The sequence below is a fragment of the Girardinichthys multiradiatus genome, chromosome 6 (assembly GCF_021462225.1).
Source record: "Girardinichthys multiradiatus isolate DD_20200921_A chromosome 6, DD_fGirMul_XY1, whole genome shotgun sequence".
NCBI lineage: Eukaryota > Metazoa > Chordata > Actinopteri > Cyprinodontiformes > Goodeidae > Girardinichthys > Girardinichthys multiradiatus.
In genome coordinates, this window is record NC_061799.1 from 29,722,215 (window position 1) to 29,746,956 (window position 24,742).

At 38.7% G+C, this 24,742-nt stretch overlaps 3 protein-coding genes across 7 annotated transcripts; 1 reads left to right on the forward strand and 2 right to left on the reverse strand.

The window, feature by feature from the left end:
- Positions 1-1,234: 1,234 nt before the first annotated feature.
- Positions 1,235-9,148, reverse strand: LOC124870336 (outer dense fiber protein 2-like). 5 transcript variants are annotated; one of them, XM_047368957.1, is made up of 18 exons: positions 9,017-9,148; positions 8,803-8,907; positions 8,548-8,701; positions 8,316-8,439; positions 8,074-8,205; positions 7,906-7,980; positions 7,738-7,809; positions 6,897-7,013; positions 6,613-6,798; positions 6,422-6,531; positions 6,183-6,318; positions 4,631-4,741; positions 3,394-3,498; positions 2,925-3,083; positions 2,489-2,589; positions 1,952-2,114; positions 1,644-1,769; positions 1,235-1,530 (listed from the first exon to the last, which is right to left on the reverse strand). In XM_047368957.1, exons 3-18 carry the CDS (start codon positions 8,697-8,699, stop codon positions 1,357-1,359), a joined length of 2,043 nt encoding a protein of 680 aa, XP_047224913.1. In that variant the 5' UTR covers positions 8,700-8,701; positions 8,803-8,907; positions 9,017-9,148; the 3' UTR covers positions 1,235-1,356. The 5 variants fall into 5 exon arrangements, with proteins under 5 accessions (XP_047224913.1, XP_047224911.1, XP_047224916.1 ...); XM_047368955.1 differs by having other exon boundaries at positions 8,548-8,714; XM_047368960.1 differs by lacking the exon at positions 2,925-3,083 and having other exon boundaries at positions 8,548-8,714.
- Positions 9,149-9,207: 59 nt separating this feature from the next.
- Positions 9,208-11,949, forward strand: ift22 (intraflagellar transport 22 homolog (Chlamydomonas)). Its single transcript, XM_047367396.1, has 5 exons — positions 9,208-9,482; positions 10,835-10,917; positions 11,120-11,203; positions 11,298-11,500; positions 11,571-11,949. The coding sequence occupies exons 1-5, from the start codon at positions 9,444-9,446 to the stop codon at positions 11,717-11,719; spliced, it is 558 nt and encodes a 185-aa protein (XP_047223352.1). The 5' UTR covers positions 9,208-9,443; the 3' UTR covers positions 11,720-11,949.
- LOC124869515 (ATP synthase subunit g, mitochondrial-like) lies at positions 11,950-14,057 on the reverse strand. The gene is made up of 3 exons (XM_047367397.1): positions 13,900-14,057; positions 13,485-13,645; positions 11,950-12,132 (listed from the first exon to the last, which is right to left on the reverse strand). The coding sequence occupies exons 1-3, from the start codon at positions 13,949-13,951 to the stop codon at positions 12,034-12,036; spliced, it is 312 nt and encodes a 103-aa protein (XP_047223353.1). The 5' UTR covers positions 13,952-14,057; the 3' UTR covers positions 11,950-12,033.
- Between the last annotated feature and the right edge of the window lie 10,685 nt (positions 14,058-24,742).

Below are 24,742 nucleotides of genomic sequence, written 5' to 3' on the forward strand. Positions count from 1 at the left end.
GCAGAAAACGCTGCACAACGAGAAGAGGTGACTGGACCCTGAGGAAGATTGTGGAGAAGGGCCGATTCCAGACCTTGGGGGACCTGCGGAAGCAGTGGACTGAGTCTGGAGTAGAAACATCCAGAGCCACCGTGCACAGGCGTGTGCAGGAAATGGGCTACAGGTGCTGCATTCCCCAGGTCAAGCCACTTTTGAACCAGAAACAGCAGCAGAAGCGCCTGACCTGGGCTACAGAGAAGCAGCACTGGACTGTTGCTCAGTGGTCCAAAGTACTTTTTTCGGATGAAAGCAAATTCTGCATGTCATTCGGAAATCAAGGTGCCAGAGTCTGGAGGAAGACTGGGGAGAAGGAAATGCCAAAATGCCAGAAGTCCAGTGTCAAGTACCCACAGTCAGTGATGTTCTGGGGTGCCGTGTCAGCTGCTGGTGTTGGTCCACTGTGTTTTATCAAGGGCAGGGTCAATGCAGCTAGCTATCAGGAGATTTTGGAGCACTTCATGCTTCCATCTGTTGAAAAGCTTTATGGAGATGAAGATTTCATTTTTCAGCACGACCTGGCACCTGCTCACAGTGTCAAAACCACTGGTAAATGGTTTACTGACCATGGTATCACTGTGCTCAATTGGCCTGCCAACTCTCCTGACCTGAACCCCATAGAGAATCTGTGGGATATTGTGAAGAGAACGTTGAGAGATTCAAGACCCAACACTCTGGATGAGCTAAAGGCCGCTATTGAAGCATCCTGGGCCTCCATAAGACCTCAGCAGTGCCACAGGCTGATTGTCTCCATGCCACGCCGCATTGAAGCAGTCATTTCTGCAAAAGGATTCCCGACCAAGTATTGAGTGCATAACTGTACATGATTATTTGAAGGTTGACGTTTTTTGTATTAAAAACACTTTTCTTTTATTGGTCGGATGAAATATGCTAATTTTGTGAGATAGGAATTTTGGGTTTTCATGAGCTGTATGCCAAAATCATCCGTATTAAGAAAATAAAAGACCTGAAATATTTCAGTTAGTGTGCAATGAATCTAAAATATATGAATGTTAAATTTTCATCATGACAGTATGGAAAATAAGGAACTTTATCACAATATGCTAATATTTTGAGAAGGACCTGTATTATACAGCCTCTCTTTGGACCCGAGGTAAAAACCAGCCATCCGAACCTCTCTATAAATTCAGGGTTATCCCTATCAGCTAAATGCAAAAGCTACCGTCTTAAGACAGCATAAAATGAAGACTGCTTTTAGTTTGCAGCAAAACAATAAAACATTTTTCTCCACTCTCATTTGAAATGAACATTACAGTGCATGCATGCACACACACACACACACATTAGAAATGCAAACCATCACTTTAGAAAATACGATGGTCCAAAAGCTGATGTTTGTAGCCCTTCATCAAACATTGTCTTATAAGAATTTTTGAGGAAATCAACGTAGTTCTGAATGCTCCGTTTGTGGCTCTCTGATTGGTCCAGGCTGAGCTGCAGGTCCTTCAGACGCACCTCAAACTGTTTCTCAGCCTGGAGATCGATGACAGACAAGCAGCAGTTTATTCTGACATCAGCTCGACAATCAGTCATCTCATCATTTGCTACCTGAGAAAAAGAGGATGTTTTAGGAACATGATGCTCACAGTTTGCTTGCTTTGGCGTAGAAGCCTCAGTTCATTATCCCTTCTGCTCTTCTCAGCATGGAGTTCCAGGATTTTTGTCTGCAGAGCCTCTTCTCTGGAGGAAGCATGGCTTTTTACTTTGTTCACCTAAGACAAATCAATTGCGCGTTAGTGTTTTTTCTCTCGGACAAGTACAGCATTACATATTAGATTACATTTATATTGGGCTATTAATTGTTGGTTTGTGGTGCATTTTTCTTTTGGTCTATGCTATTAAACATTGCTTCTAGTAAATGCTGACCGGGGGCCAGATGACTGCTAAGCCTCACCTGTTCTCTGACATCTGACAAAGCTGCTTCCAGCTGCCGGTTCAGAGTCTGACACTCCGATGAGCGCTGATCCAGCTGCCGGTTGCCGTAGCTAAGAGCCTCCTCCTGAGCTGTGAGCTTTTGTACGAGCTCCAAGTTCTCCTGCTGTAGCTGTTCCATTTTTCTAAAGATAAAGTATTGATATCCCCTTAGTCTATAGGTGTCAAACTGCAGTCCTTGAGGCCTGGTGTCCTGAAACATTTAGATGTGTCTCTGCTTCAACACACCTGAATCAAATACCCCAGTTTTGGACTAAAGCATAGCTGTTAGAATGGCCCAGTCAAAGTTCAGACCAAAATCCCACTAAAAACATTTGTCAAGACTACAAAATGCATGTTCACAGACACTCTCCATCCAATCTATCTAAGCTGAAGCTCTTTGCCAAAGAACGGGTAAACATTTCAGCCTCTAGATGTGCACAGCTAATAGAAACTTCCACCAAATGACTTGCAGCTGTAAGGGCAGCAATAAGGTGGTTCTGCAGAGTGTGTGTCTCACCTTTGGAGAGAATGTACTTTTTCTTGTACCTTCAAATTGGCCTCATATACGGACTCTTTCGTCTCCACAGATGATTGCAGCTGTTTAGCTTGACTCTCCGCCTGCACATCCAAATTTTTTCAATCAGAAACGCATTGTTTGGAGACATAGAATTACAGGAAATTAATTATTTAGCAAATAAAATATGTGGGACACACAATGTAAGTGATAGAGACCTCACACAGCACAAACAAACATATCAAAATATACACAGGGGTGCATCAGCACATATGCTACACTGCAAACAAGTATTTTCTTTATTGCAACCAGAAGAACTCACATCAGGAAGCAAAATGCACCAGGATACACAGGGGGTGTACTACCACCTAGTGGTGGGATGTTGGGAAATGAGTTTTACATGTCACATCTGCTGATAACAACAGCTAGTGTTGCACACCTTAAACTGCAGCTGCTTAACAGACTCTGACTTTTCTGAGCACTTCCTCTCCAAGCTTTGCAGGTTCTCCTGGCATTCGAGGAGACTCTGCTGGGCTTCACTCAGTAACTGGGGGTAAACCCTCAGCTCCTCTACGTTCCCCTGCAGCTCCTGCCTCACCTGGGCTCCAGAGTGGATGCAGTGCAGGGAATAGGCACAGCACAGAGGAAAGGTTTATGTTTGCAAAGCTCCCTATTGTTGCTTCTTAAACTGAAAAGAGTGGCACTATGTTAGGTTGTCAAAACACACTATTTGAGGGTTTAACAGAAGAAATCTAATGGCATGATGACAGGTTAACTATCAGCAAGAAACAGAGTGCTGTGGAGGTGAATATACTAGAAAAAGTTCAAGAGTTATGCTTGAATTTCTGCTTAAACCAACTGTTAGTCATTAACTGGTAAAAAGGATTAAAATGTAGAGGTGGGAATACCTTCTCAACCTCCATTTCCTTTCCCTCTCGTGTCCTTTCTGTTTCCAACAATAGATTTGCATATTTTATTCGAAGGCTCTCAATCTCAGCTTTAAGTTCTGCAACCTAGAAAGAGGGAGAAACAGTTGAGTCTTTGAGATAACAGAGTTCCTATGATATTTTCAAATTTTTTCATCAACTTTTATTCCAATATGGACATCCAAGTACAAAACATTCACTTTCCTGGGTTTTATTAGCAGTTTATTTCCCACGAATCACAAAACAACATAGGGCTGAAGCTGGCTGCTTATTCAGCAGTGTAGTAAAGGGCTCTTTCACTATTTTTTGGCATTTGTACAAACTTAGGTCAGTTAAATCATGGCATCTTATTTTAAATCATGGTTTACAATGCTTGGTTCCATTCCAAACCCACTTAAAGAACTTTGGGCTTATTTTAAAACCCAGAGGTAAACCGGTTTCATTTTTTTTATGCAACAACAAAAAAAAAAGGCAAGACTGATGATCTTAGTTATTCCTGATAATTGCAATCCTCCACGAAAAACAGTTTCCATAAGACACAACAAAACAAGCCTTAGAACATCAGAATGAGAACATCATGATAAAGCACGAAAAACAAAATTTGGAGTTCTGTAAACCTCCAAAAAGGAGGCTTCCAGGAAGCATCCTAATCATTAGTCCAAACCACCTCAGCTAACTCCTTTCGGTGCAGAGGAGCAGTGGCCCTTCCCTAAGATCTCCTTGGATGATGGATCTCCTCACCCCATCTCTAAGGATGAATCCAGTCACCCTACGGAGAAACCTCCTTAGTGCCACTTGTACAGAATCTTGTACTGCTCTGTCCTACCATTACTCGTAACGCCAAGATTGTTAAAGTCCTCCGCAGAGAGTGAATCGCCGTCTGAGTCTAAAGGTCTGTTAATTTCCTGAACTCCCACTCTTACATTGTCCTTAAACTATATAAAGGATTGTTTTTCATTTTTTCAATGTCTTGGTAAAGTGTTTATAGGAAAGCAACGAACACATTTTTACACTACAGTAGCATCATGATCCTTCCAGACTAAAAACAAAAACAAGATTCTTCCCTACAGCCACCTGTTGAGCACTAAAAGAACTTGACTCAAGCACTGAGGCAGCCTTGGATGACACAATTCAGAGATGGGGAGTATGCTCCTTACATCAGTTTTAGACCCTATAACCAACTCCCTTCAGACATGTTGTTACTCTGAAGAATACAGACCTGATACTGGTATTGTTTCGTTTCATGCTTCCTTTCTAGAGAGACGGTCTTTTCTTCCACGAGCGCGGACTCACAATCAGCGAGCTGCTCCTCCAACCGAGCCGCAGACGCCTGCAATCAAGCGTAAATAAATATAATTTCAGCTTCAGCATTAAAGAGCAAGAAAATGCTAGAAAATAACAGTTGTGGGAAAAATCTTGCCTAGTGAGAAATACAATGAATAGTTGCATTTCAATAAATTACATTAATATTAGTAATTCAATACAAGAAGATAAATTATATAGATTCATTACACACAAAGTGAAATATTTCAAACATTTCTGTTAAATTTGATTGTAGCTGACAGCAATGAAAAACACAAATTCTGGTAATTGAATATTACATAAGAACAATAAAAAAAATGCAGAAGAAATGCTAAGCCTTGACCCCATTATGGTCTAAACAATAATGGGAGATACAGCTGACTTTGTAGATGTGCAGCAAGCAGTCACTGTCAACTGCTGTAAGGGAGGGTAGCAGTTCCCAGGCATATTAATGCAATGTTGAGTGGAAGGAAAACCTGAGGTAGAAAGATTTGCACAAACAACAAGGATAACGGCTGCCATTACGGTGTTGTTAAGCAAAGCATATTCAACAGCTTGCAGAGATTCAGAAGGTGATGACTACAGGTGGAGTGAGTGCTTCAAGAGGGTACGACAAACGTATAGAGGCAATGGGTTACAACTGCAATATTCCTTATGTTAAATCACACAGAACCAGAGACTACATCAGATGTGGTTTACCTTGGCTACAAGGAAGGGGCTGGAGAGCTCTTAAGTGAAGTTCTCTTTTCAAGTGAAATTGAATTTTGCATTTCATTCACAGTCCCAGAAACTTGAAGAGAGAAGAGGCACACAATCCAAGTTGCTTGAGGTCCAGTGTAAAGTTTCCAGTCAGTGATAATTTGGGGTGCCATGTCATCTGCTGGTCCTGGTCTACCGTATTTTATTAGGTCCAAAGCCAGTGCAGTCCTCTGCCAGGAAATGTTAGAGCACTTCCTGTATCCCGATTGTTGTTGTGTTTCCTTAGGCTGCTATTAAAACAACCTGGGCTTCTTTGACATCTCAGCAGAACCTCAGACTGCTCTCCTCCATGTCATGCAGTACTGGTGCCATAATTAATGTAAAAGGAGCCCTTACCAACTATTGAATGGAAATACTGTACTGATCATGGACATTTTAACAGGCCAACTTTTCTATATTAAAAACTAAAACAAGGAATCTGTTAGTTGTATCCCTTGTCCTTGATATATTGTGTGTGGTAGCTCTTGAAGCACTGACTCTAACCACAGTCTACACCTTATCAAACTCTTTGTTTGGCTTCACCAGCCTCACATGGCTGTGGTTATCCCTGTGCACCTTTTTCTACCACGCTTTTCGATGATCTTCTAATCTACTGAATTGCACCCAAAAGCATCAAATAAACTACAAATACCAGTGCATAGAAAATTTCACATAGAATTTGTAAAATTGAAAAAGTGAATTTCATACACAAGCTGTGTGGCGCTTCATACCTTGAGTGCTGCGTTACTGATGGTGAGGTCTCCATTTTCAGCAATGAGTTTTTCGAGCCTTTGTGTCATTGTTTCATTAGCTGCATTTAGCTCGTCTTTCTCTTTCTGAAACCTCAGTGTCAAATCTGCAAATTGACTATTGGAAAAGAACAGTCATACAGTTCATCAGTATAAATGTGTAGCTGTCTCATGTGCATGCTGAAGTCTATGACTATGATTATTGTGTGTGCACAGCAGACCTTTTCAGAAGGTCTATATAAGCAACAAGTTTTTCTCTGTCATCCGTCATCTGTTCCTTCTGTCGTCTCCTGGAGTCTCTCTCTGAATGGGCTTTAGCCAGTTCAGCATCCTGACAGTGAATGCAATATCCTGACGTTTTGATGCACTAAAGTTCTTAAAACTTGCACTCACATTTGTGTTAATGTCGTACCTTTTCCTTTAGCTGTGCATAGCATTTTTCTATAGCAGCTTCAAATCTCTCTGTTCTCAGTTTTTGTGCTCGAGTTGCTTTCTTCAGAGATTCTTTGTCCTGCGCTGCCTTTTTGGTCAGGGAGGCAAAGGATGCCTTCAGCTGATTGATCTCCAACTTCTGCTCCGTTAATGTTCTCTCCAGGGTCTAAAACACATCAAGAAAACAAAAATGTATCTTAATATCTCATATATTTTAAAACTTTTCCTCCACAGCCTCGGGTTAATTGGGTGGAGGGTTTTTACCCGTAACTGCACAGTCAGACGATTGTTCTCTGCTTCCTTGTTGCGCAGCTGCCCCTGCAGACGAGCACGAGTTGCTTCAGCAGACTTGCTGGTGTGAACCATGCTTTTAATGTTCTCCTGATAAAAAAAAAAATAACCCATGCTTTCAAACTGAATTATTCAATAGGCATGAAAGTAGGTATGGGCTGGCATGAGATTCTCATGGTATGATCATCTTTAGCAGAGATACCAAATGTATAGTTAAAATCTATATATGTAAAAAATGGTTACAAAAATAACATGGTGTAATTATTTTTATTTAAAACATAAAAAGCAAAAAATTTTCCCATATTGATTACAACTGATAACATCATCTACAACATGAATTCACTGCTATTTTAATTTTAATGCATGGACTTAGGCATTCCTGTAATATAAAATCTGCTAGTAGAGACAAAGACTGTGAGGCTATCTGCTCGGTTAGCATTTGACTGCCTGGCAGACATGCAGCTCGTAGTATATCAACTGCATTTTTAAAAATAGCATTACCTTAATACAACTAACAGCCTAGTCCAGGAAAGCTTTCTATTTTAAGCAAACCTTTCGTTCAGCCTGCTGACCAGCAGTGTGCAGCAACAAACGGGAGGGGGGAGACTTGAGCTAATTTTGCAACTAAAAGCTGGAGAAAAGTCTGGTTTCACTTTCTCTGGCATCTAATTAAAAGTATGGTTGGGACGGTGTGACGGAAAGCTTTAGAGGTCTTGAAACCATGACCTTTTAATCACTTGGCCGATAACTTGATACCTGTAACGAGCCCAGGCCTACTCTGAAAAATTTGTATAAAAGCATCTGTGGTTCTTACCTGCTCTTCTCTCCGCATATCAATCAGTTTCCCAATCCTCAGCTCTGTCTCATTGAGATCTCTTTTTAAGTGCTTATGTACCAAAACAAAGACAATTTTGTCATTCCCTCCCCTCAGACCTCATTTAGAAAACTTCTTTGACCAAATATGATTTAACAAAACAGTCACCTCATTTTCACTTTCAGCCTTTCTGATCCTTTTCAGTAAAGTGTCCATCTTTCTGTCAGCATCAATTCGATAGATCTAGAATCAATGCAGATTAAGACGAACTTATGAGTGAAAAATGTTTGCTGGTCTAAATTTACAAAAGTAAGACCACATCCTAAAGAAATGTACCTCTTCATCTTGCAGTTGTTTCAGCTTCTGTCGTACTGATTTATTCAGACGCTTAAATTCCTCCAATTTCTCCAGCAAAAGTCCTTTCTGCCGTGTAGTTTGTCTTTTGTCTTTAGTAGACCTCCCAGAACCCTACAATAACACAAATTCTAAGATATGTTCTGGAACAACCACGTTCTAAATAAACTGCAAATATTTTAAACAAAACCCGTAGGATACAAAATTGCACAAAAGTAGCGTACGGCAAATTCGTCTTCCATTGCATCTTTGAAAGCCACAAGCTGTATTGCTGCAGCACTGGCAGCAACTTCTGCATCAATTAGGACTTTAAGAGAATGGCTCCTTCCATTGTTGAAATTCTCATGGCTAAAAGGGAGATAAGAGAGAGAAAACCTTTAGGTATCCAACAGTTATTTGCACTTTTTCTGCAGTTTATGCTGTGCTATACAAAGAACATGCATTCCAGATCCTCACCCAGACTCAGCTCTTGTCTGGAGACTACTATGTGCCCTGTTCTCTCCTCCTGGTTCATGACTGTTGTCTAGGTCACCACGACTTAGAGGGAGATCCTCCTTGGTGGTGCTGAAACCAAGGGGGGGACTTTGGGGATTACCCTCTGGAGACATACCTCACATTAAAAACTAAAACAAGAGAGTAACAGTTAGTGCTAAAACAGAAGACATGGCAATTGTGCAATGTAGTTTACTGTTACAGCATGTGTGTTATTACCTTGGCATTAATAACTAGACTTGTGTCAGAACAGACGCTGAGATCACCACATAGCAACAGATGAGGCTCAGTAGCTGCTAAGCTTTTCGGTCCACCCACTAAACACTTGTTAGTTTAATGAAACAAGCAAAACCACCAACAGATTTATTGTTTTTACTTCACTTAAACATAGCTCCGTACAAATATATGCTTTGAAAGCAGAAATATTACTCACGCTTTCGCTTTGTCTCTGTTACTAACGCTACTACAATTGGAAACGCTCCTTCACAATATCCAAGCCTGATTGGTTAGCTTTCAAGCGACGTGACAACGCAAATACATTTGCCAAAAGCTTATTGGATTTTTTTAGACCGGAAATGGGCGGGGCTAACTTTGAGTAGAGTTCCGCACAGCCAATGAATAAAACAAAGGAAAAGGAACTGGCTGAAACCATAGAAACGAAGAGGATGTTTACTGCCACTGAACAGCTTCGACAACATCTACGTAGCTCATATAAATGTGACTACTTGAAGCTGAAAATACTATAGGTATTTCTTCATAGATATATGTTAATATAAGTTTTTACTCTAGACGATAGCTTTGCGCGGCCGGGGCTCCATCACTGCAAGTTAGCTTGACAGGCTAATGCTCAGCTGGTGAAAATGTTCAAAGCAAAAATTCTCTTCGTTGGTCCTTCTGAGGTAAGATTGAGTACTGCCTGTAGCTGTAATGTGTTGACAAGTAGACAGTCACCCTGATTATGAAAATGTACAATGATACAATGCTTCATTAAGTAATTAATCAAGCTTTGTCAAATTAGACGGAGAGCATCTGTGAACACAAATGTTTCACTGTGGGGATGGTGTGTTAAGGATGATGTTTAGTGGAAAACTGTAAATCTCACTATTTAAGGCTTTCTTTCAGCAATAGCTTTCTTCTTGCAACTTTGAAATAAAGGCCAGATTTGTGGAGTGGATGATTGATAATAGTCTTTAGTTATATCACGAGCAAGTAAAAAAAAAAAAAAAAAAATGCCATGAAACAAATCATATTATCATGATACAAGCTTAATTTGTGTCCCAATACTTTTCTATGAAGAGAATTATAGATGACAAAAAATTAACTTCAAATATCACTTGTCCAAAAAACCATAGTACCACAAACATTTTAACACAACACCTGTTATTAGTAACATTTTTGTAGTTCTGTGGTATTTTAAAGGTTGTCATTTGTTCAAGGGAATAAAAAACGTTTGTCCAAAAAATAAGTGTATAATATCCATATTATACAGCTGCCTTTTTCAGGGCATTATAATGTCAAATATGTATCAAAAATGTCATCCCTTATGGCAGTTATTTCTGTCATTTCTAAACAAAGTTTTATTTGCATTAATGCATAAATTTTCAACTGTATATCTTATTCTTTAGTTTTAATACTGTAACTTTATTTGTAAAATTGACTTTGACATAGTGATGCAGCAATTGTTTGGCCAGAGATCACTGTTAGGTTTCCCTTGGTCTACTTAAATCAGTGATCAGCATATTAATACGAAAATATCTGTATTTTTTATAGTTCATTTAATGCTTCACAACTAACAGCTCCAGCTATTTTTTTGTCCATAAATGGATCCGCAAATTGCCTGTTTTAAAGATGGACTTTCTTTTGAGTTCATTAAAAATCAGATAAAGTTTAGGGACATATGCTTTGATAAATAAACAAGAAATTTTTTTTTTCTGTAGGATTCACTAACCTGTTATAAACAAAAAAATAAACTTGTAGTTTTGTTTTTAATCTTCATGGCCCTTTTTGAAGCATTTAAAACAAATAATTCTAGAAATTATTTCGTAACAATCATCGTCCTTAGAAAGGAAACTGGAATCTGCAGGTCCGACATCAGAGAAAACAGGTCAGGAAAAGCTTCATCAGTTTATTTCTCCTTGCCTGCAAGTGCCAAACACAATAACACCTTAAAGTGAATAAGTGTTATTGTTGCCAAATGTGAAAAAGATATGGACATTTTTTTTAAGATCACCTACCTGCTTTTTTTTTCCAGAGTGGGAAAACTGTTCTTGCAAACTTTCTTTCGGACACAACAGAAAACGTGGGTGGGGAATACAGACCAACTCAAGGAGCCAGGTACACAAATCCTGTGTTTGATGTAGAGTACTACACGCAATACTACACTTTACACAAACATATTACCCATTTTATGTCCTTTTACAGATATTAATGTTAAATTACCTCAGAGAAGTTTAAAGCATTTCACAAAGTTTAAAAATTCTTGTCTTGATTGTTGGACCCCTTTCAACTAAATGCTACTGCTTTCTACTCTCTCAAGGATCCTGGAATTTGAATCCCAGCCTGAGGGCAGCAATGACAAGACCTGTGATGTTGAACTTTGGGACTGTTCAGGGGATTTTAAGTTAGTTGACCTGTTAGAAAATGGTTTAAATCTTACCATGGAAATGCAGTTTTTCATAACTTGAACCCAACATGTTTTTTTTGTTTGCTTGCAGATTTGAATCCTGCTGGCCTGCACTCATGAAGGACTGCAGCGGCGTGGTGATCATTTTTAATCCTGATGTTCCGAGTCACCTAACAGAAATCGAGACATGGCACTCCATGTTCATCTCCACCCAAAGTTTACTGGACAGCCAGTGTTTACTCATAGCTCACCACAAGCCTGGGAGCAAGATAGCAGATGGCCGACTGCCTTTAGGTAATCTCTGTCCCTCTTAAATTAATGTTATTTGTTTTCTGGACTAATGGGTTTTATTGTTTTGACACAGCACCAAATCTGAGCAAGCTACCACTTATTCACTCCAACCTGGAGGAAGAGCCAGACGATTTGCGACATGCTTTCTATAGATACTTGGGAAATGTTGTGAAAGCAATGTCCGAGAGTCGAGAGCGAGAGGAGATGTCCATCATCACATAGCAGTAAAATCTACCAAACATCCATCTTATTTAGCATACACTTTGACTCATACATTTAAAATATGTCAAGTTATTATTAATACCTTAATAAGAGCTCCATGAGGTATTATAAAGCGTTTTGTAACCCTGATACTTTCTAACAGATAGGTTCTCTTGTTGGCTTTTGTTGTATTTTTGTAAATCTTCTGTAAATAAAATATAGCCGAACATAATGGAAGTTAATACCCAAAACTGATTCAATAATTTTATTTTAAAATGAAGTGGAATTTGTTGAGAATGTCATAATCACAAGTGCAAAAAGAAGAAATCCATTAGTCAGACATTGTATCCAATCAGGCCTCCTTTGCCGATGCACTCTCCGATGAAGAACCACATCAACACCTCAGTGGTCACAAGTCCATTCCTCACGACATCCTGAAGCAGAACAAACGATAACATTTTCATACAAGACAAGTGCTTCAAGTTATGTTCAAACTTTAAAAACCTAAACAGGAGTATTATGGGGTTTTTTCACTCTACATTGTTTCTCTTGTGATTTGGAGGTTTAATGTTTTTTTTCCATTGTCAAAGGTAGCTCCTGGTGGATGAATATACTTATTGATAGTTCATTATAATCCATTACTGTTAATCTCCTTGTTGACAAGACTGATCTAATTTTGTCAGAAACCTTCCTTCTGAAATGTCACGTTTGTCATGATGTGTTGGAAATTGTTTTCATAATTCTGAAAGACACTCTTTTTTTCCCCCCGCCAAACTTTCCTATATATTTGTCGATTATTTATTGCATTTTTCTGTTGGGATTATATTGGCTCCAGCCTGTCCTTGACTAATAATGCCCTGCCGATTTCTAAAATTTAAACTCCTTTAATTGTAGTAGTATGATGACACTTCTCAAATAGTGAGCTCCTTACCATAACCAGCTCACTGTGTGTGTGTGTGTGGTGGCAAAGTCGGGTCCTGATTTACCCTTGTTTGTCACACTAGTAGTTGCTTTAAATGTTTTGGTAAAAAAAAAAAAACATTTGCCAAGCTCACGTGTCTTTCCCATTTTGAAGAGAAATCAGACAACAATGGTCATCTAGCTACGTTTTCATAAAAATTTTATTTCTGTTAATAAGTTTGCTGTTAATCCGTTGATAATCTGAAACAATTAAATGTGATAAAAAAGCCAAAACCAGAAGAAATCTGTAAATGATAATGTAGATCAGTGGTTCTCAACCCAGCACCCACTGTCCTTCATGTTTTAGATTTATCTCTGCTCCACCACACCTGACTCAAATGACTGTATTACCTCCTCAGCATGCCATCGGGTGCTGCAGAAGCCCCATAAACACCTATTCATTTAAGTCAGGCGTGTGGCAGCAGGGGAACACCTAAAAGCTGCATGAGTTGATAGTAACTAGAATTAGATGTTCTAGTTCCAACTACATTTTACACATGACAGAAACACGGGGAAAGTAAAATGTAGGAAAATGGTTTGTGTATTTTTTTTTTTTTTGTCAATTAAAATGTATGGAGATGAAATAGAAATAACTGATCTGGACAATACAATTAAGAGACTTAAAGGTTGGCTTTTTAAACACTGAATAAGGCTGCATGAAAAAAAAACTTTGCTTAAAAGTATATCTTTATCAGTAGGTGCTGTTTCAATTAAGGATCGAAATGTCTAGTTCAGTTCCTACAATCTTGTTTTCATGCTGAAGATTTTTAGCTCCAATGGATGTTAAGTTAAACCAGTCTAAAAGGTCGCAGTCAATAAAACTTACTTTGACTGTGGTCTGTCCGAGGCGTCCCGTCTGGTAGCTCCTGATCAGACCTTTGGCGGCCTCTATGGCTTTGGGGATCTCCGCAGGGGACGGAGGCACCAGCTCCACCCGGGCGTAATACCAGAAGGTCGCCAGCCGTGGTTTGGAGTATGTGACAGCGGCTGCAATGACACACAAACTACCTTATTTAAAAAGTGAAAGGCAGGAGAGTTTTTTTCGGTTTTAATGACCAAACATAAGACAGAAAAACCTGCAGCAGAGTGTTCAATGCCTACACCTTAGATGAAAATAAGCAGAGGTCACAGAGGACCTGAGCAGGTGTGAGAAACTTTAACAACGCAGTTTTTTTAAAAGGTCAATACTATAAAATGATTTTATACCTGCTGAAAAGAGAAGAAAAACTACATTCACTTACCGCCGAGAAGTGTGGGAACTTTAGCGACGAGTTTCTGAACTTTCTGAGCCATAGTAAAATCCTCTCCAAGTGCACAGCAGAGGAAACAGGAAGAAGAAAAGGGATCCGTTTCCGGGTTGGTAATTTCAAAATAGAACTAACATGGAAAACCAGACGCCGCATAACTGCCTTATTGTGAGTGGCAGTATGAGCGGAAACGGTTTCCAGATTAAAATATTAACGTCTACGTTCAACGAATTTTAATAAAACGTTTTTTGAATACATTAATCTTTATATGTGAATATATGGTAATTTTAGTACTAATAATTAATTATTGAGACAAAAAAAAACACAACGTTTTTTTCAGCTAACATTACACATAGCATATAATAAGTCAGGTAAGGTATTTTAAAGAGGTTTCAAAATCATTTGAAATAATTGAGGAGTTTAGAATCATTAAAAGTACTGCCAACATGCCCGGTCTGGCCGTCCAACCAAGTTCCCTCTGAAAGTAGAGGTCAGTGTGAAAAAAGAAGTAATTAAAAACCATAAAATGACATCATGGGACCTATAGCAGACTTTTCCTACTGTTGATATGAAAGTGCATTTCTGTATAATCATAAAGAGACTGCACTTGTTTAACTTTTATTGGAGGTGTGCAAAAAGAAAACATTTATTCTAAGAAAAACATGGAGGCCACCTCAGGTTTACCAGAGGGAACATAGAGAAGGACCAGGACTTCTGGAAAAATGTTCTATGGCCATATGAGTCTAAAATGTAATTATTTGGACACTAGAACGGAAGTCATTTTGACATAAATCAACTACAGCATTCCAGGAAAAGAATCTCCACCAACTGTGATGTATAGAGCTGTTAGTGTCATGGTTTAGGGATGGTTTACCTACTGCAGAAGGTCCTGGCCAGCTCAATATGATTTCTACAGTGTATCACAGGTTGCTTGTGGAAAATGTGAGACCATCTGTGGAAAAAAAGTTTTTTGTTTAGTGAATAAATCAAGTTTAGTTTTGGTGTTTACTTCTAGTTAAATCACTTCCTTCTCTGCAGTTAAATAAAACAGGATTAGGCATAGATATATAAACTTTTCTTTTGAAAGAATTATAAAGACCTCCGCCTCTCGCCCAATGACTGCTAATGACAGACACCAGCCTGGATGGATATAAAGAACTCCCAGCTGAAGCTGATGAAGGATCATTTTAGAGTTCCAAAAGACTTAATGTAACAACTTCATTTTAGGCACTGAAAACTGTCATAAGCTTTAGGGACAACAATATTAGGTATGGGCTGAATAACAAGCAATTTTAACAGCTTACATACATTTACTGTGCTGATTTTATGTATCACTCAACTCAAAGAGTGAAAATACAGCAATACTGTAAACAAATGACTGTAGTGATACAGTATTCATGTAAATGAAAGTACAGCAATACTACTGTCAATGAATTATTGTAGTTATTTTGTTATTTTTGGAATGAAATTACAGTAACAATACTGTAAACACTTTTCTTACTGGCATCAAGCTGACAGGAAGTTGCTATAAAATGTACCAAAACGTCATTACAGTGAAGTAATCCGAAGCAGTACATTAGTCTTTGAAAAAAAAACATTGATAAATCCCAAAAACCTTTGGAGGGGTGAGTATTTCTGACTGTAGTTATGAAAGAAAGGGAATAAACAGTGTCAGTTTTGTAATATATCTCTTGTGGGGTTTTATGTATAATATAGATGACTCATTCTTTTCTGACTCATCCCGTTGCCCTCAAAACAGAATACAAAACACAACCAACAAAAACAACTGAGAGCTACTTTTGTAAAACAAAATAATAACCTCCAGTGCCATCTAATTACAGATTTAATTTACTTTATCACTGCAGGATACACTTGAAATTGAGTCTGTGTGTAAAAATGCAATTTAAGACATAGAATTACAACTTATCCAGACATTCTCACGTTGTTTTCTAAATCTTTACAGCATTTAATACAGTAATAGAAGACAGCATTGACTTAGTTTTTTTAGTCCAAAAAAAGCTCTTTACTTGGAAATACCAGATGTGACGTAGAAAAGAGCTGAGCTTTCTAAAATGCCAAGCTTCAGTGCCTTCTTTATTGATTAACACAGTTTTTTTGTGACTGTTAAAGCAACAAGTCGGTCTTACTAATATGAATACATGAAAATAAATACAGGTTCCGAATGTGAAGCCAGCATTAAGCAACAATGAAAAAAAATCTTGATTTGTTAGTGATTTTAATAAAGTTTATTTTAGCTTATTGTTTTTTATAAAAATATTTAGTATGTTGCATATTTTGTTCAATCAAAATAGGGTGCCCCCCTACAGAAAAGCTTTTATGTTAGCTATTCACATCAAAAATTTAAATTCATAAATTCAACAAGCATAGTTATATATTTCAAGCATTTTTCCCGTTAGTATTGATGATACAAAAATCAAATTTTCTGAAAACTACAATAATTCACAAGACTAATAAAAAGCATTTTTAATACAGAAATGTCACGTTATGGCGTACACAATCATGGGGAAGACATCTGACTTGATTGTGTTCCAGCAAAAAGTCCCTGACAGTCTTTACAAGGACTGTAAACCAAAAATGGTCATTGCTAAAGAAGCTGACTGCTTACACATTACTAACTGAAGGTTCAGTGGAAGAAATAAGTGTGGTTGGAAAAGGTGCATATGCAATAAGAATAAATGCAGCCTTGAGAGGATTGTGAAGAAAGGACAATAAAAAAATGTGTGGAGATTCACAAGAAGTAAATTGCAGTTGGAGTCAGTTTTTCAAGAGCTAACACATCAGGCATATCCATAACATGTGCTACAACAACTGATGTATTCCTTATGTTAAGCCCCTCATGAACCAGAAACAATTACAAAAATGACTTCTCTGGGCTGAGGAGAAAAAAGATCGGGATTGTTGCTCAGTGGTACAAAGTCCTCTATTCAGATGAAAATAAATTTAGCATTTCATTTGGAAATCAAGGCCCATGAAGAGTCGAAAGATCAAGTCAGAGTCGCTTGAGATCCAGTGTGAAGTTTCCACAGTAAAGTGACTATTTATCAAGCCTTGTCATCTGCTGGTGGTGGTCCTCTGTGCTACGCCAAAGTCTGCATAGATGTCCACATGGGAATTTTAGAGCACCTATTGCTTCCCTCTGCTGACAAGCTTTATGGAGATCCTGATTTAATTTTTCAGCAGGACTCATCACACGACCACACTACCTAAAGTACCAATACCTGATTTAATGACCTTAGTATTGCTGTGTGTGATACCTTTGAGCTCTGTTGTTTCTGTATGGAGTATATGTCAGGACAGTTCTGTCAAGGAAAAGATGAGGGGACACCAGACCCAAAAATGCAAATGCTTTGAAGATCGCTATTAGAGCAACCATTATTCTGAATTTATTCTCACACACTACTGAAATGCTACATGCTCTTACAAGTACGACAGAAATGCTCTCACATGCACTACTGAAATGCTCTCACTTCACATACACACACACACACTACTGAAATGTTTTCTAATTATTTCAGTAGAAACGGAAAATGTTTCATTAGATACGGAAGTAGCACAGGAAAGACGTTGAGAGGGGCTTTGTCCAAGTTCAGGGGCTGCATCCTTCTAAGGCAGCATTTGCAGGGTGAGCGTTTCAGTAATGTGTGTAAAAGCATGTAGTGTTTCAGTATTGTGTGTGAGAGCAAATTTAGAATAATGTCCCAAACGGCCCCTCATACAGTGCCTTGTGAAAGTACGCCCCCTTGAACTTTTCAATCTCTTGCCACATTTCAGGCTTCAAACATAAAGATATAAAATTTAAATTTTTTGTGAAGAATCAACAACAAGTGGGACACAATCGTGAAGTGGAATGACATTTATTGGATGTGTCAAACTTTTTTAACAAATAAAAAACTGAAAAGTGGGGCGTGCAACATTATTTGGCCCCCTTGCGTTAATACTTTGTAGCGCCACCCTTTGCTACAATTACAGCTGCAAGTCGCTTGGGGTATGTCTCTATCAGTTTTGTACATCAAGAGACTGAAATTCTTGCCCATTCTTCCTTGCAAAACAGCTGGAGCTCAGTGAGGTTGGATGGAGAGCATTCGTGAACAGCAGTCTTCAGCTCTTTCCACAGATTCTCAAATGGATTCAGGTCTAGACTTTGACTTGGCCATTCCAACACCTGGATACGTTTATTTATGAACCATTCCATTGTAGATTTGGCTTTATGTTTTGGATCATTGTCTTGTTGGAAGATAAATCTCCGTCCCAGTCTCAGGTCTCTTCCAGAATGGTCCTGTATTTGGCCCCATCCATCTTCCCATCAATTTTGACCATCTTCCCTGTCCCTGCTGATGAAAAGCAGGCCCAAACCATGATGCTGCCACCACCATGTTTGACAGTGGGGATGGTGTGTTCAGGGTGATGAGCTGTGTTGCTTTTACGCCAAACATATCGTTTTGCATTGTGGCCAAACAGTTTGATTTTGGTTCATCTGACCAGAGCACCTTCTTCCACATGTTTGGTGTGTCTCCCAGGTGGCTTGTGGCAAACTTTAAACGAGACTTTTTATGGATATCTTTGAGAAATGGCTTTCTTCTTGCCACTCTTCCATAAAGGCCAGATTTGTGCAGTGTACGACTGATTGTTGTCCTATGGACAGACTCTCCCACCTCAGCTGTAGATCTCTGCAGTTCATCCAGAGTGATCATGGGTCTCTTGGCCGCATCTCTGATCAGTCTTCTCCTTGTTCGAGATGAAAGTTTAGAGGGATGGCCGGGTCTTGGTAGATTTGCAGTGGTCTGATACTCCTTCCATTTCAATATGATTGCTTGCACAGTGCTCCTTGGGATGTTTAAAGCTTGGGAAATCTTTCTGTATCCAAATCTGGCTTTAAACTTCTCCACAACAGTATCTCGGACCTGCCTGGTGTGTTCCTTGGTCTTCATGATGCTCTCTGTGCTTTGAACAGAACCCTGAGACTATCACAGAGCAGGTGCATTTATACGGAGACTTGATTACACACAGGTGGATTCTATTTATCATCATTAGTCATTTGGGACAACATTGGATCATTCAGAGATCTTCACTGAACGTCTGGAGTGAGTTTGCTGCACTGAAAGTAAAGGGGCCAAATAATGTTGCACGCCCCACTTTTCAGTTTTTTATTTGTTAAACAAGTTTGACACATCCAATAAATTTCATTCCACTTCATGATTGTGTCCCACTTGTTGTTGATTCTTCACAAAAAAATTGAATTTTACATCTTTATGTTTGAAGCCTGAAATGTGGCAAGAGGTTGAAAAGTTCAAGGGGGCCGAATACTTTCGCAAGGCACTGTGTGATCAGCTTCATGCCGCGCCACATTGATGCAGTTATCCATGTAAAATAGTCCTGACCATATTGAGTACATATTCTTGGCTGAAAACCTAATTTTGGGCTTTCATAAAATAAATAGAAATACATCACCCTCCAAGTAATGCAGCGTTATGTATTATATAATATATATATATATATATATATATATATATATATATATATATATATATATATATATATATATATATATATATATATATATATATATATAATGTATTGAATTTTGCTTTTTGAATTCAATTACCGAAATAAATGAGCTTTTCAACAATAATCTAATAAACTGAGATTAACTTTTACTATACAGCCCACATGATGCAATCTGAGACTGTCACATTAGATGTTAAATAAATTGTGCAATATGATATCTTTAAATACTGCAGAGCCACGTCATGGTGATCTAAGTGTGCTTGTTTTGCAATTGCAATGTTCACATGCTGATGTCTAATCTTTTCCTACTGTCAAGTTTTACTGCTGCTGTGGACATGAGCTGCGATCAGATTTTCATACAAATCACTAGGGGGAGCTCTTTCGCATGTCATGGGGAGATTCTGCATTAAATTCTTTGTTATTTTCTGAAACCTTTATGAAACAGTGAGTGCCCAGATTTATAGGTTTGGAGGGTTTAAAAGTTTTTGCTATATTTTGGTAACTGAGTGTTAATTGTTATTATACAAGCCATGTATATTCTCAGATCATGTGTTTTTTAAATGTAAAGCGATTTGAGTCTTTACTAAAAATGTCAGTTTTGTTTGATTATGTGGCTTCATCAATGCTAAGTAACAACCAGAAAAACAACACACTGATGTTTCTTTGTATCATGTTTTTAAGATAAACATAAATGATCATAGTTTCCAAATATACCAGACACATCAGCCTGAAATACATTAATGATTACCAAAAAAAAAAAAAAGCAGCTGTTATAAGAATTTCCACTTCAACATGCAATACAAGTCACATTAAATTTGGCTCATAGTAGGTGTGACTCCTGTTAAAAACATCAGTGCATTTGAAGAAACAAATTAAAAACTGAGTTATGAGTCCGCCATAACATTAAGGAAAAATTATAATGACTATGACCACCTAAATAAGCTTTAATAGAACAAAATTTCCACCTGCTGTTCTGAGCTAAAAACACCCTTAAACAGAGAGAGTTACATCCTGGCAAACACAGCTGCTATTAGAGTGCTACACATGAAATATGACTATTTAAGGCAACATGACTGAAAAGTTTAAAATTAACAATAAAAAAAATCTCTGTGAAAAGGAAGTTATTTCATTGGCAAAACTTAGAATTTTAAATCAGGCACAAGGTCATCTTGTAGCTAGCTTTCATAAGTCTACACACTGCTATAGAAAAAGGAGGTGTTTGTGGTATAAAAAATTAGATCATGACATATTTAAAACGTTTTTCCTGTATAATGTGACATTCATTATGTGCAATTAAGTTGAAAATCAAATAAATCTGCAAGAAGCCTAAACATAAAAAGCTTGGAAACAAGAGCACACATTTTCATTTAAATTCAGCATTCAGTTGTTTTGGTAGGAATAACCAGTATACCACATCTTGAATAATATTTCCCCACTCTGCCTAGCAAATAGTCTCCTAATCTGTCAGATTGTGAGGACATCTTGTGTCATCTACCGGTGACCCCACAGGTTTTCTGCTGAATTTAATTCTGCATCATGACTAAGCCAATTCAAAACTCAAATTGTCCTCCAAGGTAGTCATTATTTGTTGATTTGGGTATATGCTTAGACTCTGTGATGCTGAAAACTGAAGCCCATTTTCATCTTTTGTCCTGAATCCTGAAGGTTAGAAGACAGATATGGCTGGTATTTGGCATTTACTCCATCTTGACAAAAACCTCCTCTCTTCCATTTAAAAGTATGTTAGCCCTGATCATGATGCTGCCACCACAAACTTTCACTGTGAAGATGGTATTCATTCAGTGATGCTCTGTGCTGTTTTTGTACCAAACATACCTAATGGAATTGTGTCCCAAATGCTCAATTGTGGTTTCATCAGACTGAAACACATCCTTTCTTAAGTTTCAGGGAGATTTTAGCCAGGCTTGGGTGTTGTTTTACGAGAAATTGCTTCTGTCTCGCAACCCACTCCTTGTTCATGTTGAACATAAGGACAATGTTGTCACACGTGGAAATTCCTGCCGCTGCTTTTTGTGTGGATGTCGGCCTCTTGGCAGCCTCTTTGATCAGTTTCAGTCTCGTCTTTTGTTTTGGAGAAATTCCCAGTTTTGTAAAATTATTGTCGTCCCTTATTTTATTGGCGACTGCCTTCACTGGTGTACATACGGTGTATCCCTGTGGAATCTTTTTGTACCCTGCTCCTGACTGAAACCTTTGTTCGATTAAATACTTTGGACCCTTTGTAACCTCCAAAACGAAGCAAATGTCAGGAAAATCCTCAGCTGTGACAGTTGTACGTGTGTTTCAGGTTAATCAGATTCAATCCAATGACAAAGTATCAGTTCAAAGATGTGCCTCCTAATGCAACCAGGTTATTATTTCCTCTAATAAATTCGTTTTTCACTTGAATTATGCAGCATAAATGCCACATTAAAGGTGGAAAAAGCTCTAAAATAATTTTTCCTGGTTTAAATTATTTTTTATGACAGAAACCTAACATTTGATCAGGGATGTGTACACGTTTGAGATTCACTCTACTTTCACACAAGAGTGAGATCTTCTCTGCAGCTAGAGTGTATATCAAATAATGTTAACAAGCCAGAGTAGAGGCTGCCTTGACAGAGTAGCTCTTTCTTTCATTCTTTAATATAGTCTCTACATGCAAACATGGCTGAAACAAATGACATCACCTCCTCAGTCATGGTATTAAACACCAGCACACTCACTAACAGAACAAACAGGGCTGGGCAGTAATCAGTACTTTACGCTATGAAGACAGATAAAGACCTCATTCAGTATTTTGGGGAATAGTGAGATTTATTGCCAAGTCTGGAGGTTGAGGTCATTTGTTTTAATCTGAATTGTAGATATTTTGGAATCCGAGATGAACAGCCATTTTCCTCTAATTACCATCTTTGTCTTAATCAGCCTGTTTATTTGTCTTTCTGTTGTGATTTTAATTTACCCCTGTCTTTGGCTTTCTTCACATTTGATATTGGACTGTGACTAGATAGACTAAAAAAATTCCTAATCACATAACATTTTAGCCAAACATGTTTTGATTACATTTTTAATCAGTGTTTGCAGAGTTTATCTTTAGCCATGCAGCCTGCAAAAAGGATCATTGCCAGTATTTGGATACCAGATAATTCTATGGCTGTAAAAACACAAGATTTTATCAATATTTAAATGAAAGAGCATTGCACACAAAATCTGTTACATAATCTGCTCAGTGTGTGTCAAAATTGCAAAGTCTATGTACGATTTCTACTAGCTAACTGCAAAACATTAGGCTTAAAGAAGCAGTTTGCAAACCAGCTCATTTTATAAGGCTCTGTATTCAGTATGAGAGTTTAACAACAGTGGAGATGATTAATGTTAGTTTGCTAAAGTTGTCAAAACCCAACTCCTGTATGGCTTGCACAAGATAGATTGGTGCACCCTACCAGGAAAATTCAGAGTCTGCTGCTACCAGGTGTATACTATACCATCACATAATGTGGCCCTTGAAGCTGAGCGATATCATGATGACAACAGTACTGAAACTGGAGGCCCTGGCCAGCAATTGCATCAGGAAATGGCTCGGGCTGCATTGATGGCTCTCCAACTCGGCACTCTTTGGAGAAATACTCTGCAACTTCCTTTTCAGTCCGTCAGCCTGGAGTACAAAAAGGAGAAGGTGAGACTCCTCTTCAAGCTGAGAGACCCAACAAACTGGGAAATTCAAGCTGCCAGTCCTCAGACGCGCATGGGACACAAATGAAATGAAGGGACGCAACATTAGAACAGGCTATAACTTGGCTAAAGCATCAGGAGATGGCCCCACACAACCAGGCAGAGCTGTTCTTAGATGGGGAACAGCTCTAAAGAGATAGTCAAAAGCCAAGAAGACAGAGAGTAACGATCTTATAATCTCTAAAGTTTCCAAAATGGATGAGGAAAGTTTCAAGATCACAGTGATAAGCCAGCAGCAGCATAGCAGGTGGACCACATGGGAAGTCGTGACCAATGGGACCATCACTTGTTACAACATTGAGCTTCCAGATTAGGACCACATACGATACACTGCGCACTTCCTGGAGCTTATACACCTGGTAAGGCACATAACCAAGCCACCTGTGTAACTCTCCAAACCCAAACTTGAAGCACATCCTTTCTGGCTGCAAGACAGCTTTGTCTCAGGGCAGATTCAGGTGGTTGCACAACAAGGTCCTGCTCAAGTTAGTAGAGATCCTGGAAGTCCGCAGACAGGAAGTTAACAGGATCAACCCACCGGCAGGCCGGAAGTGGATCAATTTTACCAGGCCAGGGAATACCAAGCGTTGCACCAAGACAGAACGGTCCGTCCCGTCACTATAAGGCGAATGACAGCTGGCAGTTGACATTGACTGCCAGCTGAAGATCACCTGCAGAGATCACCATGACAGCTCTGCGTCCAGACATTATGCTTGGATCAGCACCTGTCATAGCAGTAATCACAGTAGAACCGACCATCCCATGCAGAAACAAATGGAGGCTGCATACGAGTGAAAGGACAAGTGTACGGACCGGACCTATCAGCAACATGCTCACAATCTGGGTGTAGAGCATTCATATTTCCAGTGGAGGTTGGATGTAGACACTTCACCTAGACATCTGTACAGTGGCTCCTGAAAACCATCGGTCCCATCAGGAAGTGAGCTCTCCACAAACTTGGTGAGGAGGTGTAGCTAGGGAGCTTCTGGCTCTGGCTTTAAAGAAAGGACAATCTCTGCTACTCAGCAAAGCAGCAGAGATTCACAGCTTAGGTAGAAGAATCTGTTAAAAGGACAGCTATTAGTTCTCTACAACTATTAATTGCTTGTAAATTCATTCTCATTCCCTTTTTAATACAGATTAACACTTGGTTAGAAATGCCTATTGTGAATTTTCCCTTCTTAGGATGTTCTGTCATATCACTTTTCTAAACACACTGTATTTCCCAACTTACAAGTATTTGGGAATGTTTTGCATAGGCAACGTCAAAGCATTTTCAGGTTTTAAACTTATGTTAGTGGTTACAGAATGTCCATATAATCATTGTCCACTGCTTTATTCCCTTACCTGACAAACGACTTTTTTGTCAGGTAACAGTTGGTACACTTGGTGCAGATCAGAAACCTTTGTGTGTGTTCTTATATATGGCCTTTTGAATTACTTCCACAGCTTCTGACTTTAGGAGGCATTCCCTTTTTAACCTATAATGATGTTAATGTTTTACACATATCGCAAGTTAGGTGAAAAAAGGTTCTGGTGCAGTAGATGTTTAGTAGCTACGTACCTCGTTAATTTA

Coding starts and splice junctions, on each gene's coding strand:
- LOC124870336 (XM_047368957.1), bottom strand. CDS start 8,699: ATGTCTCCAGAGGGTAATCCCCAAAGTCCCCCCCTTGGTTTCAGCACC. Junction 8,206..8,315: donor CAATGGAAGACGAATTTGCC/GTACGCTACTTT, acceptor GTGTTATTGTAG/GGTTCTGGGAGGTCTACTAA. Junction 6,319..6,421: donor TATATAGACCTTCTGAAAAG/GTCTGCTGTGCA, acceptor CTTTTCCAATAG/TCAATTTGCAGATTTGACAC.
- ift22 (XM_047367396.1), top strand. CDS start 9,444: ATGTTCAAAGCAAAAATTCTCTTCGTTGGTCCTTCTGAG. Junction 9,483..10,834: donor TCTTCGTTGGTCCTTCTGAG/GTAAGATTGAGT, acceptor TTTTTTTTCCAG/AGTGGGAAAACTGTTCTTGC. Junction 11,501..11,570: donor AGATGGCCGACTGCCTTTAG/GTAATCTCTGTC, acceptor GTTTTGACACAG/CACCAAATCTGAGCAAGCTA.
- LOC124869515 (XM_047367397.1), bottom strand. CDS start 13,951: ATGGCTCAGAAAGTTCAGAAACTCGTCGCTAAAGTTCCCACACTTCTC. Junction 13,646..13,899: donor AGTTCCCACACTTCTCGGCG/GTAAGTGAATGT, acceptor GTGTCATTGCAG/CCGCTGTCACATACTCCAAA. Junction 12,133..13,484: donor TCGGACAGACCACAGTCAAA/GTAAGTTTTATT, acceptor GTTCTGCTTCAG/GATGTCGTGAGGAATGGACT.